At 34.4% G+C, this 17,931-nt stretch overlaps 1 protein-coding gene across 1 annotated transcript in view; it reads left to right on the top strand.

The window, feature by feature from the left end:
- The window catches only part of LOC142337510 (ribonuclease Z, mitochondrial-like), a 38,256-nt gene extending 20,657 nt beyond the window's left edge, over positions 1-17,599 (top strand). The window contains exons 5-8 of the mRNA XM_075386790.1: positions 7,911-8,397; positions 14,951-15,977; positions 16,457-16,653; positions 17,328-17,599. Coding sequence (XP_075242905.1) covers positions 7,911-8,397; positions 14,951-15,977; positions 16,457-16,653; positions 17,328-17,552 — 1,936 coding nt within the window. The 3' untranslated portion in view covers positions 17,553-17,599. The remainder of the gene's footprint in view (positions 1-7,910; positions 8,398-14,950; positions 15,978-16,456; positions 16,654-17,327) is intronic.
- The last annotated feature ends 332 nt before the right edge of the window (positions 17,600-17,931 follow it).

Genomic DNA, 17,931 nt, shown 5'->3' with positions numbered 1-17,931 from the left:
AAGCATAAAGAAGCTAAACGTCGACACCGAAGACTTCGAGTTCACTCACGTTATATAAATGAAATTTGGTGTATGGATTTGGCTCAAGTTGACAAATTAGCTAGTTCCAACTCTGGTATAAAATATCTCATGGTCATCGTAGACCTCTTTTCACGATATGTTCGAGTTGGTCCAATGAGAACTAAAAGTGCAGTGAGTGCCAAAGCCTGTTTTATAAAACTTTGTTCCGAAAATAGTAGTCTTGTGTTCCCAAAGAAACTCTGGATAGATAACGGAAAAGAATTCTTAGCAGACTTCAAGAACTTTTGTGAAGATGCGGGCATTACTGTGTACAGTAGACACAGCGAGAAGAAAGCACTTTTGGCAGAACGCTACATCAGAACGTTAAAAAACATTTTGTATCGTTATATGGAGAAGAAAAGAGAAAAGTATCTACCAGTTCTTCAACAATTTGTAAAAACGAAGAACTCACGTACAAACAGAAGCACGGGTTTACCTCCAGAATTGGTTAAAAATGAAAATTTTCTTCAAGTTTTGTATAGCAATCGGTCACTTCCGAAGAAGAGAAAACCGAAGTTTACAATTGGAGACAAAGTAAGACTTGCCTTCGATAATTTTTCTTTTAGGAAGGGATATAAAGCACAATTTACAGAAGTATTACGTGTGCAAAAGTTAGCTACAATTCAACCAGTTCCGACCTATTTGTTAGAAAATTTGGGAACAGGCAAACAAATGAAAGGAAAATACTACGAACAGGAGATGCAGAAAGTCATTTAAAAATGAGTAGTTTTATCGTCGAGTTGGTTTCTACTGCTTCGGCTGAAATTTATCCTCAGAACACATTATCTGCATTCACCAACTGTTTACCAGAACAATTAAATCTTGAAGGAGATTGGGAAGTTGCCTTGCTTGAGATATCATACCCATCTCTTATAAATAACGTAACAAAAGGAAACTTCTGGTACATTCACAAGAACGAGAAGTACCAGAAGACAAATCATTACGTTACACAAAATGAACTTAATCAGTTTATATCATGTACAATTGAACCGGGACTTTATCAGTCCACCGATCAAATACTTATCGCTGTGAATGAAAACCTGAAGAAGAATTGGAAGGGAAATAAGAAAAATTTCAACCTGAACTGGAGTGTAAACCAAATCACACGAAAAATTGACTTTACACTTCCTCACAAAGACTCGTTGTTAGTTTTTGGAAACCCTGATCTCAACTGTATATTAGGTTTTCCTGCCTATCACATCCTGGATAATACTGTTAGCACAAGTATTTTTCCTACGGATATCCTGAGAATTCATTCAATCATGGTTTACACTGACATTGTCGAGTACTCCGTGAATGGTGACACAAAAGCCCCAATATTAAGGAGTTTTCCGTTCGAACAAAGGCTCTCTCATGATAGAATTTCTATCACTAAAACACTGAACAATGCACGGTTTGATAATTTACAGTATCGAAGACTCTTAAAAAATTCAATTCACTCAATGAGGATTGAACTGAGATCACAAACTGGAGAACTTATACCATTCGTCTCTGTGGGAGTAACAAGGCTGAGACTAATTTTCCGCAAACGAGAAGCTCCATTTTCTTGAGAGTGAGTAGATGAAATGGTTGTCTACAACTCATTACCACAATTCAGCGGAGTACCTCGTCAACGAGGAAGAGGATTTGGAGCATTTGCTGGAACAGTTGCCCGTACCGCTTTTCCTATTCTGAAAAAATATTTTTTTCCAGCAGCTAAGCGAATTGGACGAGATCTAATTGAATCAACGGTACCAGAGATCGAAAATGTTGTGTCGGGTAAAAGTTCTGTTAGAAAAGCTCTGAAAAAGTTGGCTTCATCTACACTTCGTAAACAAATAGGTGGAGGGAAACGTAAACGAAGGTCCGCTACAAAATCTAAAAAACGCAAAAATTCGCGCAAAAAAACCATTCGCAAACATTCACGCAAAGGGAACAGTCGCTCTGATGTTTTTCGCAATTTACAAGATTGATCATGTCAGCTTCTAACACGTGCCTCAATTTATTTGAAAAAGTGCCAGTTTTGGAACCAGTTTTATGGTCAAATGTGAAACAAACTTTTATGGTTAACAACATAATGCATTCTTTATTCTCTAACCTAGAAGTCTATTTCAACAACGAACAGGTGTACAGTTCTAGCGGTTTATATGCTCAGAAGTCTTTCCTTTCAAATGAGTTTTCTGCAATGCAGGGTACAAAAGACTCCATACCATTGTGACAGGGTTATATATACGAGGAGCAACCAAATGACGTTGATGAAGCTTTTAAAGAGCGGAAAAAAACAGGAACCCAAGAGGAAATAAATTGTTATGGACGTCTTCATGCGGATATTTTCACATGTGATAAGTTACTTTTACCAAACGATAACATCAGAATTAAACTTATTCGCTCACGTCCATCATTTTACTTGATCTCTGATTTGGATAACGTTCAAGCCAGAATTATTGAAGCATCAATTTTCACGAGACAAGTTGCTGTAGAAGAAAGTTATTTCAGAAAAATAAAGTCAACCCTAGCAGTTGAACCAGCACGATATAATTATTTCGAACAAGTCCCAAAGACTTATATAATTCCTCGAGGTCAAAATCAGTTTATCCAAGAAAATGTTTTTAACAACGGACCAATTCGGTCATTTGGAATTGTTATGAATGAGAACAGTGCTTTCACAGGAAACAAGCAAGAGAATCATTTTCATTATCAGAAATTTGGTCTGAGAGAAGTTAGAATTGTGCGAGGAAATCAGACTATAGTTGAAATGAATTGTGTTAATGACTATCGTCCTTATATTACTACTATGGAAGCTTTGAAATTCAAGGAGGATGGACCAAATGTTAAAATTGAAAATTATCCTGACCATTATCTCCTTTTCTTTGATCTAACATCAATGCAGGAGTCCAACGTGGTGCTCTACTATCCAGATATAATTGCTGCTGGATTGAGATTAGAATTGTACTTCAGTGAAAATTTGAAAGAGACAGTTGAACTTATGATTATTGGAGAGAAGTTGACTACTGTTTTGATAAAGAATACAGGTGAAGTTACAAAGCATGGATAACTCACAACTTTCAAAAGTAATTTCCCAATTTCCTCATTTCAAGTACAAGTTCCTGGGATGTTTCCCTGCTGATCTGGTTCCAAAAACAAATTTTGAATAGTTAATTCGGATAATTCCAATAGTTCTGGTACTCATTGGATTATGCTGGGTAACAAAAACGGAAAAATTTATTTTGGAGACAGCCTCGGAAACAGAATTACTACTTATAAAAACCTTCACGCAATTCGGAAAGTCATTCACATGAACTACGAAACTCTACAAACTTCTGATTTGTGTGGTTTATATTGTATTTATTTTTTTATATAGTTTATACTGTAATTTGAAAAACATGTATGTAAACGATTTTGTATTAATGAAGTTTTTTTGTTGGTTACTTATAAATTGAATAATTAATTTAGTCTTCCGCTCAATTACTTGCACTCAAGTATAGAAAAGAGTTTGATCATATAGATGTTCTAATCGCTATCAGAGTCAAAAATTAGAACTCGTCTGAATTTACGTTGCACGCAGTAGTTCTCCGTCTCGGCTTCATCGTCTCCGTCGATTTCGTGGTTGTTGATTTGTTTTCGAGAATTTCGTTTGAAGACTCTTTTCTTGGGAGCGTTCAACAACGCTAATGGCGTCTCCAATTTCTCTGAGGAAAGGTACTGCTCTTGGGGCAGAGGAGGCGAATTACCTTCTTCTTGACTAAATTGGGGTTCTCGATTCTCTTTGTCTGAGTCCATACAACTCTCATTAGAGTTTGGAGCCATTTCCACTTCATCATCACTCTCTCCAGTCAAATCGATCACCACTGGAGAATCGATTTTTGGCGGCTTTTCCTTTTCTTGTCTGATCGGTTGACTTTTCTGATTACTGTCTTCCGACTCAAGATTTATACACAAGGATTCCAAATCGTTGACCTTATCATATGTAAGGGAACGTTTAGCAGGTCCTCTATGTAAAATCGACTTAACAACCTCATTGGATTTCTTAGGAGCATAAGTTTGGTAATCCCGAAGTTGTTTAGGTGGGGTTTCTTTGACTGTTGTGAGGTCTCGGTTTCCATTTTCACTGTCGATAACAAGATTACCAAAGACACTTGGAGATAAGGAATCATCAGCCCAATCTCCCTCGTTGCTTTCGGCGCAGTCTGTCTCATCATCATTGACACACCAAATAAATCTGATTGACTCAGCATCTCAGAAAAAACCTTCCTGGTTCTCGTATAAAGGATTACAGCACAACTGATATTTGCAGAAATGAGCACGAACTGCTCTGCTCATTGGATTTTTGTCTGAGACCACCAACTGTAACACATCTTCTCGATTTTGGTAGAAGTCGACTGTAAACTGTTTGTAGTCAAACTCAACATCGTCTTGTAACCGAATTGAAGTAATATTCTCCAAAAGAACGCGCGGAAGTACCATCATTGGTTCGACTTTCCAATCATGTTCCATTCTTCTCTCTTTGATTATCGCAACGTCTTCGTTGAAATCAGGAAAGAAGAAGTGAATACGCTCATTTTCATTGATCTGCACTGATTTGGTTGTCATATCTGTTAACAAAACAGCGATAACTTTGAATTTTGATCTCCTTAACTTCTTCTTTGTAAATTTTACGTGAAAATTTCTAGTCACTTGACTGAAATTTTCAAACCAATTGCTAAACCCCGATATCGGCAATCACTAGGTTTCCGAAGTAAAAACTCCTCACGAATGTTTCAAAAAACGAACATAGAAAAATCTCCAAATAGAAAAAAGAACTTGACTGCGTATTGTTTCAATTAACTTCAAAGGTTAATATATTAATAAGAATGTCAGAGTAGCGTAATTGTGAGAACCATGGAACTGGTTTTCATTTAAACAGGTTTGAACTAATAGAATTTACATGGTTAAACGAAATGGACATGAGATCGGACAACTTTACCTGAGTATAAGCAAATTATCTGAGCGAAAAAAAACAGATTTTTACAAACAGATCAAGTTAATGATCACAACATCTTTAACTGTGATGAAGTTCCGCAAGACACCAATAGATGAAAATGTTCAACCCTGTCCATACTAATAACTCTTCAAGAACTTAAAAATATTTATAGAGATTCTTAAATAATGGTTATTAATATTCTCTTAGAGAAAAAAAATCTAAATTTCTCGGTAAAATAGTAAAAATTTTTGAAATTTGACGAAAAATCTCACCCCTTTAGTAGACCCTATAGCGCTATATATTATTACCATTTCTACAATTTTTTTAACTTGAAGAAAAAAAGATGCTTTTGAGTTAGTAGACATACATATTTGAAATATGAAAGCGTTGTTTACAAATTCAAAAGTATTTTCTGTCGGCTTGAACAATTCTTTTGGGTTTCTATTTAATCTGATGATCTCTGTATGGTCCTATTATTCACATTTTGATTAAGTTCTCGTCAAATATATGTTTATCAATAAATGTTTTACTCTCCCTCTCTGACACTAATTTACATTTAAAGGACGATTTCCTAAATCATAATCGAACTTTGACTTACTTTCAAGATATCTCAGTTGTTTGTTTCGAAGGTTGCTGAATATTGAGTAGAGATTTGGTGTAAGCTGACGAGGTTGTTAGTTGAGAAGTACCACTGAGATCCAAAAATCGAGTAACAAGCCAATAGAACTTAACGTCGTTGACAAGAAATAGCGAAGAGTAAACTTGGAGAAAGCAAGATATGACAGGTTTTCAATTTGCAGTTGTCAGTGAAATCTTAATACTACCACTGAAATGAACTTTCAAACTTATGAAAAATGTGATAAAGTTATAGATCGATTTGAACTAATTGGAAAAATTCGTTTATTCGTTCGGACTCTAAAAGAAAAAAAAATACAATCTCTTTTTCGGTGAAATACGAGCTCCTTTTTCAGATTGAATACTTTATCAAACTATCGTAAGTGAACAGTACAACTTTACCTTTCCAGGAAGTAGAGTTTTTCTAAACAACAAAGTTAGAAAATTAACAAATAGGCTGATTGAAAAGTTATAGGAATTCCAAAGTGTTAATAAAACAGTTCAAACAAGATTCGCAATTTGCAAACAATTTTTTTTGAATATTTAAAACGGAATATCTAAAATCTGAAGTTGAATATCTAAAAAATGATACGGAAATCTGAAATTTTTCTAAGGGATAGTAGCTTGAATAAAGAAGAGAAAAGAGTTGGATCGAATTTAAAAGCGTTAATAAGTCAGTTCTGATAAATTTCTCAAATTGAAATTTTTTTTCGATTATGAGAGACAGGGTATCTGAAATCTGAAGTCGAATATCTGAAATATGATAAGCAAGTCTGAAATTTTTTATAAAGAAGATTAACTTGAATAAAGAAGCAAAAAGAGTTGGAATGATATTTTGTTGAGCGGGGAAATTCACTTTCTCAACAACTAGTCTCGTGAATCCAGCAGTGAATAAATTAATCCCTTTTAAATTTTTTGACAACCTATTGAATGTTGCTGACAGACCCATTTAAAACTGGACATATCCATTAGAAGATGAAAAGTTCCATTAAAAAAGCTTTTAAGATTCAGAGAAGTTTTCCCCTGTTTACACAATAACCCTTTCAATATTACATTAAGATAAAATAGGTTAATGACCGGCTCCCAAAAATGCGCGAGATCTACTCACACTATACTTCTTGCTTTTGTCTCAAATATCCATTATTTGGTCAATTCTGAACTATTTTGGGTCTAGCTTAAGATTTTGGGCTGAGGGTTTGAGTTTTAACGGGAGTTTTACAATATTTTATTCAAAACATTTTGATCTTTTTCTTTTTCAATTTTTGAAATTCATGAATATTGATATAATGTTCTTTTACTTTGTCCGTTAAATCAAATGGTTTGCGATGTAGGAGTCCTAATTGCAGCTGAAAAGAATTTGATCAAGAGGTCAGAAAAACCCACCAAGAAAGTACTTACAAATTTTTCAAATTTGTTCTTCTATAAAAACTTTTTTCTATTGTTTCCTTTTACTGCAAGAGTATTACGATGGTTCATTTGGATACGGTTTTTGGCAAAAAACCAGAGATTGGAATTACAAGGTTCTGCATATTTTTGAAAAATAATTTAAGATTTTAAAGAAAAAGTACTAACTTGCTTTTCTTTAGTTCTTCGTATTTATTTTAAAATTTTGAGTCTATTTGACCTTTGGATTCCCATATTTTATATATATATATATATATATATATATATATAATATTCTGTTTTAGTTAGTTCTGGAGTCTGTTGAATTGGAAAAAGGTGAAAACCTATAATAGGAACCGAGACTTTTTTTGTTTTTTGAATACTTGCTATTAAGAAATTTTCATTTCGTGTTTTTTTGTATAACCCAATATAATTTTATTATATACTTGAACAATTTTATAACAATACTTTTCATTTGAAGAAAGTTTTGTTATACTTTTTATTTTTTAAACAGCTCCCACCAATACTTTTCAAATTTTTTATAAAAATCAAAAGTACGCTCCAAGGGCTAGAATTTTTTTTTCTAAATTGTTAATTTTTTTCTACGACGCATAAACAAAAAGTGAAAATTTGACTAAAGAAAAAAGCCGACCTGCTAAATATGTATTCCACCATTTTGAAAAAATGTTGGAACAATTATATGGAAAGGATGAACAACGAACGAGATCTTCTTTTTAGTTTGCCCGAAAAGCCTGAAATTTACAAACTGTATTTACAACGTAATGCTCTGTATAGTTTTATTGCCTGCCTTAAATGGTATTCTAGACTAGTAATCATTATTAGAAAATAACATTGCTTCAATAATTTGAATTTGCATCAGACGGAGGAAGACAGCATTGCCATTTCGTTTCAGAAATCACCTAGAAAGCAACTACAACATGCTTCGTTTCCTTGAAAACTGCGACATGTCCAACTTACAATTCAAAGATATCTTCGAGGAACCTCTCAAGGACAATATTGAAATTCAAGGAGTCCAAATCAAGAGCACAGCTTTGGATAGACCGCATTCAGTTTGTTTCATTTGTTATCTACCAGATCGACCTGGCGCCTTCTCAGTAGACAAAGCCAAAAATTTCGGAATTAAACCCGGTCCGGTTGTAGGTCGCTTAAAACGTGGTGAGACTATTACTTTAGACAATGGCAAAGTCGTGAAACCGGAAGATGTGGTTGAAGCGTCCAAGAAATATGGTCCAGTTATTGTTGTTGATGTTGAGGATGAGACATATCTGGACAGTTTGGTTGAAAATGATATTTGGTCGACTTTGGAGCCTCCGAGATTAGTTGTTCATTTCACGTCGCAGGAAGTTCTAGACCACCCGCAATATCAAAAATTTCTAAAGGTTACTGTTTTTAATTCCCAGATTCATCGCTGTTTACATTGTTTCAGATTTTTTCCTTTTTCTCGTTGCATTACTTTTGACTGTTTACACAAAACTAGCCATTAAATTTGCCTTTAATTTTTGCACTTGAAGTTATGACACATGTTATCAGAAACTTATATCAATGAACGGTGATGACGTTCGTTGTACGCAAAAGCGGTTTTTTTCTGTTTTATAGGTTTTTTATTTGAGGGTCCTCATTTGAACACCAAAGGGGCGTGTCTTTAATGGTGCAATGTGATAAGACATCAAGACTCAAAATATTAAACAGTATCAAAAACCCGGTGTCAAAGTCATATAAGCATCGGTTAAAACATATTCGGTAGACATAAATTTTTGCCTCACGGGGAAGTGGATGGGACCTTCCATCGGTGCGACCGTGGAAAGTTACAAAAAGAAGATCCAAAAGCGGCGAATTTCAAAATTACGTAGATTTTTTTAAAAACAAAGTCATTAAACCATTACCTATCAACTGAATATATGAAGTTCAATTATACCCCTATAGGGAGCCCTCGAGACCTGTCCGATTTCAGAGTCTCTAATACGACTGGAAAAAGAACATCAAATGAAGGCAAAAATTGAAAATTCCATTGAAAATTTTGCGAGAAGTGTCAAGCTTTTGAAACCCTAAACTATTCATTGAAAACATTATGTCGAATTGAGCCTCCTTTCAAGGCCAATGCAACCTTGATAATGTGTTAAGTGACAAGAGACCAAAAAAATCACAAACTTAAGCAAGTATTCAAAATTACGAAATTTTTAATGAGACTTGGTAGTATCAAAGTCATAAAATCAATCTTCAAAAAACAATCCGCTGAACATATTATATTACGTTTCACTCGAAAGATTATGGGACCTGCTATAAATTAGACTGAGCCGAAAGCTAACAGAAATAAGATTGAAAAGGTGATCAAGTTCAAAGTTTAACTGACATTTTTAAAGCAAATTTGAGCCATTAGTCATAAGAGCCATTAGTTAGTTGGCAAGTACCTCCTTAGATCGACAAATGAGTTTTTCGAGTAATAAAACTTTTGACTAGTGATACATTTGATTACCGGGAACACTAGGTCTGAGCCATGAAAATTTTGAACTATTATCCGATGACTTTACTTATATTCATTCGGCGTGGTTTTCGTGTTATAGGTGTCTGTCATTACTGAAACATTCCAATAGAAAGATAATAGGATCTAAAATTAATGAAAATAAACATCACCTTGACCAATCAGGTTGGAAAGGTGTCACAGTTCAAAAATTGATTAATTTAAATTAATCATATTCAAATTTATAAAAGGAATTTTGTATCAACTTAAAGCGTTAGATAGTTTGTTATCCCTCACCTCTGCTAAGTTGATCAAAACTTGAGCAAAACGCGAATGTTCGCGCAACTTTAAACCTCATTCACTCCCCAAAAACGAAATTGACAAAAAAACTTCTGCGAGCTTGACCAAATTTTACAGAACAAAAAAGTCCAGTTGATCACATATATCCTGCCACCACTAAGATGGGGTCAGAACAATGAGTTTGATGTTAAGCGCGCTTCCTTTATTCAGCATTTAAAGCACTTTTGTTATTTGCATCAATGGTTGGGGAAATATATCTTTTTTCACATGTGTTCTCGTCTAGACCTTTCGCCTGATTACAAGCAGTTTTTCACTTTCGTTAAAAAATGCTGATTTTGCGAGAAACTGAATTCTAAAAGCTGAGCGGGTTGGATGGTTCTTGCGGATGTTATACTTGTAAAAGCTGAAACTTCGGAAAACCACAGAAATATTATTTTTTGTTTTCTCACTTTTGGCCTTTGTCGAAAGCGTGCTTAAGTCTTTCGTAATTCAGGAGCCTGTTTTGAAGTAAGTGTTGTTTTTTACCGTATGAATTTCCTTCGGTTAGACGGGCTTTGAAGTTTTGAGAGGAAATGGAATTTTGTACAAATTTATGTTACAGATCCTCATTGTTTTATTTGTTCGCTTTTTTAACAGTACTTGCATATGTTTGATGTCGTTTGATCCTGAAAGTGGGAAAAGTTATCGGGCAATCCGCTGCAAGAGTCAGGAAAACCAATGGTTTAGTTGAATGTACAATATGAAATTAGCTGATGTTTAATTATATAAAATTATAAAACCTGTACAATTATATAAAGTTAGTGCCAGTCGCCATCAATTTCTAATCCAATGCGCACTTCTGTCTGAAGTTATTTAAAATATATTGTTTTCTGAACTTCCATCAAGCAATGCTATTTGTTTCCAATGCTATATTTAGTGTCGACAGTTTGTTTCGCGTTTTTCTCTGCACTGTTTGCTTTTTGTTCTTGCTTTCCTTGTTTCATCTATTACAAACGGAACTGGTGCATCAATGAGATTTTGTCACAGGAACTTATTTACCGCAAACGAACAGCTAAGGTGATAATTACTGACCTTTTCAGCTTAGTGTGCAAACCAATAATTACCAAAAGTGGAACCAGGAATTGAGTCAATGTAATCAAGCGTTGTAATATGGTCTCGATGCGAAGCTTGAAAAACAGTAGTGTTGTTTCTTGAATGCTCCTAGAGATTTTTATCTGAAACAGTTCTTCATTTTCGTAGGGCATAATTTTCTTGAGCCAACTAAGCTGCGATGGGGATATAAACCGAAAGAAATCATGCCTTGCTGATATTATTTCATACTTGGGGAAAGAAATATAATTGTCCCGTGATTGCTACTGAGACAAGCGAATTTAGGTGTCACTTGTATTTTTCGTGTGTAATAGTTGCCTATCATACCCAAATTTTGCATTTTTGTTCCGACCTCAACTTAATGGTGGAGGCACTATATAGTCAATTGGATTTGCTTTTTTGTTCAAAATGTGATTAGTTTTAAATTTAAAATTAGCGGATGGTTGCTGAACTGTTTGATTCGATTTTTTTTGGTTGAAATGGCGGCTAAAATTTGTTCTTTTTCTTTAAGTTTTGAAAAAAATTTTCATGAAATTCTTCATGGAAAACCTCAAAATTGCACCGTAAATGTTTTTTTGATGAAAATTGCTTTTTATCCAAATTTCGCCTGAACTACAGACCTAAAAGCTGACAAAATATACGTTTATTCAGATGAGGGATAATTTTACTTGTGATTACTAGGAAAATGTCTGGATTTGATTATTTTCCGTCTTTAGCCACAATAAGTGTTGTGGTGAGATGTGGAACAATTACGGGTTTTAATAGACGCGCATTGATAGCAAGGCCATTTTTGGCCACATCGTGGATATTTGCAATAAAAAACAAATCGAATTGTTTTGGGCCGCTGTCTTTTAAAATTTGTCCCGTTTTTCATGCCAATTCCGTTCAAGTCAGCTTTCATATATGATAACGATTGCTCCTCTTTATGTTCAAATGAGGCGTGGTGAACAAATATTATATTTGCGGAGAAAAGCGCATGGTTTTTTGACTCCGACCAAGTTTTCGCAGACTTTTAATGAATTCTTGAGTTTTTCCTGAATTTGTTTTTTTTGTATTCTCACGTTGCAGTCCCGTTAATCATATGTCTCATTAACCAATTCCCGAACTAAAGAGGTATTCGTGAAACTGTCTAATGCTTTCAGTTGAGGTGATAACTAATGGCTCTCATGGTTTTGAAAAAAGGCTCTTTTTGTTCCGACCCTCTTGAGGGGGGAGGAACTATAAACTCAAATGGATTTTTTTTTGTTCCGTGAATTTTCGCCGCTCGATATATTCATCGTAGAGAGTTGAGACTGGTATCATTAGAAAGCTCGTCCAGCGTAGAATATGGAATTAAAAAGATTTTTTAAATTTTCGTTTTCTACAGGGAGTTGTCGAGGTTTAAACTTCTGAGAAAAGAAGAGTGAATTCACGTTGTTTTTATTCACATTTTCCGGAATTTTTGCCTAAATTTTCGTCAATTTTGCTAAAATTTGTTATAACTTTTTAAGAAAAGTGTCGTTGATTTTATTTTTGAAGACGAACAAGCGTTGTTGATTGTTTTGATTTAATTTTTTTTGGTCAAAAAATCTGGATAAACATTTCAAAATTTAGCCTTTTTCATGAAAAACAGCACGAAATAAGCTACTTTAGTCCACTTTGATTAAATTTGCCGACAGTACACCCCCAAACAACACTCATACAATCTTTTTAGACTCAGAGGGGGGCTATTTCTACTTCAGAGTCCGCTGAGAGTGCACTGTAGTTAAAACTTTGCCGTTTTTTGCTAACTTTACTAGTTGATTATCAAAAATGCAGAATTTATTTTGAGTTTTCAACTAACAAATTATCTACATCTACAACATTCCAAAAATCAATTGTTCCCAACGGACAATAAGTATTAGCAGGAAAAGTTTTGGGCCATTCTTGGACTGTTACAATCCAAAAAAATCGGGTTGTAATCAGTCGGTCTTTTTTTTTTAAAAAAAAAATTTTTAATAATAAAGAACAGAACATATCAAATCAAAGCTCAGGAGTGATAGGACCAACCAATTTGCTTGCTAAGAAGCTCCAAGCTACTGCATTTAGTTTTTTAATTGAAGGTTTATGGTCGTTTCCTTTTTAAAGATAATTACTTTTATGACTTTTAAATAAATAATGGCTTAATTAACTTTTCCTCGATATTTTTCTTAATTTGTTCAACTTCCAGCTTAGTGTCAGCAAAGAAAGACTGCTTCTTCTTTCTACTGATTTAACTTTTATTCTCGGTTGCAGTTTTAAGCCTGAGGTTATTGTTTTCTGGCTCTGATACTACAAGATTTTAGATTTTTGTTTGTTTTGATATTTGCCAGTTTTTCACGTTTTCTAATTTTGTCACATTATCACATTCTTTACAGTTCTCATGTCAACTTATTAGCATTCAAAATAAAGCACAATTGAACATATTAAAATCTTGAAAGATATACATCATCGTTTTAACGGCCTCGACGCCTCTTTCTTGAAGAAGTCAATTGAATTTTTTAATTTTGTCTCTAACTGTCATTTATACTTTGTCGTTTCGGTCGTATGAAATTTCCTGTATAGTGATAGCTTTCATTGGCTTTTCTTGGCAGAATAGAAGAACCGATATTCTGATATTAGTAGATAGCTGATGGCTTTCATTACTTTGAAAACAATCGTTTTCCAAAATTAAAAAAAAACTTTTTAACTTCGCAATTTTGTTCTTTTTATGTTTCTTTTTGTTACCTAATCTCGTTAGTTAATTACAGGTCAAATATGACATTATGGGTGTCAAAAGAATAAAAGGGATTGGTGTCCCAAAATCTTTTTTTTTTAAGAATTTGTTATGACCTTACTGGCTTCGACACCGGTTTTTCACAAAAAAAGGTAAATTAATTTGATTTTTGTCATATTTGACGTTCTTTTTGTAGATGCAAGAAATATTCTGGATAATTACAGGTCTCGAAGGCTTCTTTTTAATGAATAAACGACCCTATTTAAATAGCTCTTTTTGTAATTAATGCCTTTCATGACATTGAATGTAATTTTGTTTCGAAAAAAAAAAATAAAAGTATTACATACGTTAGCACTTCAAATTTTTGTCTACTTGTTACCTAGTCTTACTAATGAATGGCCACGTACTACATTAAAGCTGTTTGAAGAAGGCGCAATCAAATATATTTTGAGTGCCAAAATTTGGCTTGACGGTTTTGACAGCGTTTTCTGGCAAGTTTCAATTGAAATTTTGTTTGTTCTTTGTTGTTCTTATTAGCCGCTTTAAAAAATGAATAAGGACAGGTCCTAATGCCCTTCTATAGAAGCAGTGGTAATCGTAAATTTGTGTTAATATTAATTGATTCCTAATGGTATTTATTACTTTGAAGTTAACTGTTTCAAAAAAATAAGTTATTTTTTTGTCTTTACTGTTTTTGTTCTTTTTTGTATAATTTTTACCAAACCTTTTTATGGACTGGTCGCATATGTTTTCTGGTGATTTATAAGTTACTTTTGTTTAGTTTTAGGTTTACCTGACGGTATGTTGACTTTGTTATTAAATTTAGTTTTTAAGAGGGACATAAATTTTTTGATGTAATTAATGTTTGTTGTTGTTGTTGTTTGATTTTGCTGTTCGTCTTGACTCGCTTTCTTAATATTGACATATTACAGCAATCTAATGCATCAATTTTTACTCCACTGAGTTATTTGCTTTGGAGGCTATCTTATCGTTCATACAGAATTTTTTGAAAAAGACTTGGGCTTTTTTGGGATTCGCAAAAAATAATTTTTGGGTTTTTCTATCTGTTCCTCATTTGGTAGACAATTATGCCAAAATTGTGGATGGGCGGGGTCGGAACCTTATGTGCCATTGCACATTACCGAGCCGCCTTGTTAGTCTTATATTTTAGCCTCATTGAACAAATGGTCAACAGGCTATCTAAAATGGTAATAGCGAAACTGTCTATTGCTTTCAGTTGATATCTAAGATATTTTTCAGACTTCAAGAGTAGTTTTAAAGATTTGGCGAGGAAACATTGTTGTTAGATTGATAGAAGGTCTTCTTTATAGTCCATTTTGCGTTTTTAAATTGAACCACTCCCGTTGTTTAGATGTTTCCCGAATCTTCCGAGAATTGCAGACACCTCTTTTTAAACAGCCAACAGTCTACCGTGTCATCTAATGAAGGATTTTACCACGTCAATTTTCTGCTCAATAAATGCTGCCCTGAACTTTTCCCTCTGATTCATGGTTCCCGATTAAAACCTTGGAGTGCGACGCAAGAGAAACTGTCGAACGGAATTGCAGTCGGATCTTCGTACGATCTCTGGCAGTCAAACGGTAAACTGAGCGGTCAGCCTGGGTTAGACTTAACCGAAGATGCGTTGCTGCGGAAAGACAAAAAATTCTTTGAGATTTTCGGAAGTTCAACAAGAGTTCTGATGTATGACCGTCTATTTCAAAGCAATGAGTTTAAGGATTTTAGAACGAAGTTCAATGATTTGAATGCTGAAAGTTGTCGTGGAACCGAATTGACTCTTTTTCCAAGATTGGTATGTCTGGGAACGTCATCCGCGGGTCCGAGTAAATACAGAAATGTCAGCGGGTACTTTTTTCAGTTATCTGACGATAAATGCATGATGTTAGATTGTGGAGAAAATAGTTATGCGCAGATGGTTCGCCATTTTGGCTTGGATGAAGCTTTAAAAAAGGTTAGTCAAACTGGGCTCATTTTTATATCGCATACTCATGCAGATCATATTGGAGGTTTGCCGTTGTTTCTTATCAAACGCCAAGAAGCATTCCGTTCTTTGCAACTTCCCTATCGGCCGTTACTGCTTTTGTGTCCTACATATAGGCATTTACAGCATCTGTTTGCTTTCGAAAAGGAAGTTGGAAAGAGGTTTTTCAACGACGATGATTTGACACTTTTATGCGAGGAGAATTTCAAAGGGTTTCGAAAACCAGAAACAGAAAAGAAGTTCATCTCAATGTTGGAAGATCTGAAGTTGAAGAGTTTTGACTGTGTGCCGGTTGATCACAGGACTTTCAAGTCTTTCGGATGCTCATTTGTAACGTCAGATGGATTTAAAGCTGCTTATTCGGGTGATACGTTGCCTTGCTTGAACATGGTTAATGGTGAGTTGCTTTCAAGTAGATAATGAAAAAGTTGAATTTTTTCTCGGATTTTACTTTATTCGGGCCCTTGCACCCCACTAAATGCACCCCACTTGTAAAATTTGTCCTATGTAAAATCGAACATCGATATTGTAATATATATTGCTTATTTCGGGTTGCAAATAAAATGCACCCATTCAGCTTTGGGCAGATTTTGAAGAGAACCGTATTTTAAAGCGACAGCTGTGTTTATATGTAGTTATTAGAGCGTAGAAAAATGAAATTTGTCTTCGACTGGTGAAGCCGTTTACTACTTTTTGATTTAATTTGGGTGAGTTAGGTAGGCTTTAGAAGTTCAGAGTTAATTTACACCTAATCAGTGAAATCTTGGGAAGATGATATAATGGAATTCGATGATAAACAGAGTTAGATAAAGATTAATTCACAATGCTCAAGAGGGAAATCTGAACGCCTGGTCAATTTATATTGGAATTTTTCAGCTGCCTCTGGTGCAGATTTGATGCTACACGAAGCAACTCATACAGATGACAAGAAATACGAGGCCCTCTGTGCTAAACACACGACAATAAGTGAAGCTGTGAGCATACACGACATGGCCAGAGTGAAGTTTACTCTCCTCACTCATTTCACACATCGCTACTCCAAATGCATACCCCTGGATCTGAAAGTTCTCCAGGTTTGTTTGACTTTGTTGAAAAGTTTATGATTTTATCATATTGTAGAATTCTCAATTGAGTCTTCGTTTAATTGCTCTTGAACGAAGTTCATAGCAATTATTTTAAACGTGTTTGTTTTTTATGCAAATTTTTCGCTTGACCACATTGTGCTTTTCTTCTAGAACATTCTTTGACTTCTCATGTGACTTTTTCACTCTTTCGTTCTTCATTTTTGAGTGATCTCTATTGCTCTCACTCCGAAATAAAGCTGTTGGTTGCTAAAATAAAACTGATTGCAGCATAGCAAGAATGTGAAGAAGAATTGTGAACTTAAATTTTAACTTTGTCAGTTCATGAATGATAAAAGGTTGAAAAAAAGCAGCTATTACCTTGGTGACTTTCTTTTTGTTTTTTCCTTTTTCAATTCAGGTTATTATTATAAGGTGATGTGTGCTCTAATTCCGTGTAATTCTTGAAGAGGGATTGTTTTAAGATAAAGCTTTTGACTTTAACACCACCTCTCTCACTAAAAATTTTTAGTAATCTTTTGATCGCCGTTCTTGCCGAATTGGGCCCTCGTTTGATGTTTGAGAAATATTTGTTGTATAATGTCGGTTTATAGTTTTTTCTAATTAATCTCTTGTCTCATCTTGGTTCCGCACTGAGAAATTAGTAAATGACTGCATTTTTTAAGGGACGTGATGACATTGGTGTTGCATTCGATCATCTTGATGTCGCACCACACGATTATAAACTGCTTCCGAAGCTAGTTGAGGGATACCGAATGATATTCCAAGACCATTTGGAGAAGTTTGCTGAAGCCGATGTGTATGCAAGTGAAGTTCTACCTCATTCGGAAGTTGCATCAAACTGTTCGGAAGAGCAGACATTGAAAAAGTTGAAATTGCAAACTGAATGAGTATTGTACCCATTTGAAATTGTCTACAAATAAATTATTTTTGTTCAGTTCTTTGAGAAGAGTTAAGCAAGCCTAACTTTTTATTGAAGAAATTAGAGTAATCTCGAAGGGAAATTTTATTTTATTTTGTTATATCAAGTTATTAATAGCCGCCGCCAGTCTCTCCTCGGCTATTATTCAGGAACTCTCATTTTTTACAATCCAATTGGATAAATTGGTACTCTGGTTTTTTACGACTCGACAAGTATTGGTTCCAAGTATCAGTGTTAAGTACAGTTATATACATTAAGAAATCAATTTCAATGTGGTGGGGATACTGTTCTAGTATGATCAGTTTTTTGTTGTGTATATAAAGTAAGGGGTACTACCCAAATATTAC

This window comes from Convolutriloba macropyga, chromosome 4 (genome assembly GCF_964194025.1).
Source record: "Convolutriloba macropyga chromosome 4, txConMacr16.3, whole genome shotgun sequence".
NCBI lineage: Eukaryota > Metazoa > Xenacoelomorpha > Acoela > Convolutidae > Convolutriloba > Convolutriloba macropyga.
The sequence above is the reverse complement of the archived record's forward strand: the minus strand, read 5'-3'. Positions and strand labels throughout refer to the sequence as shown.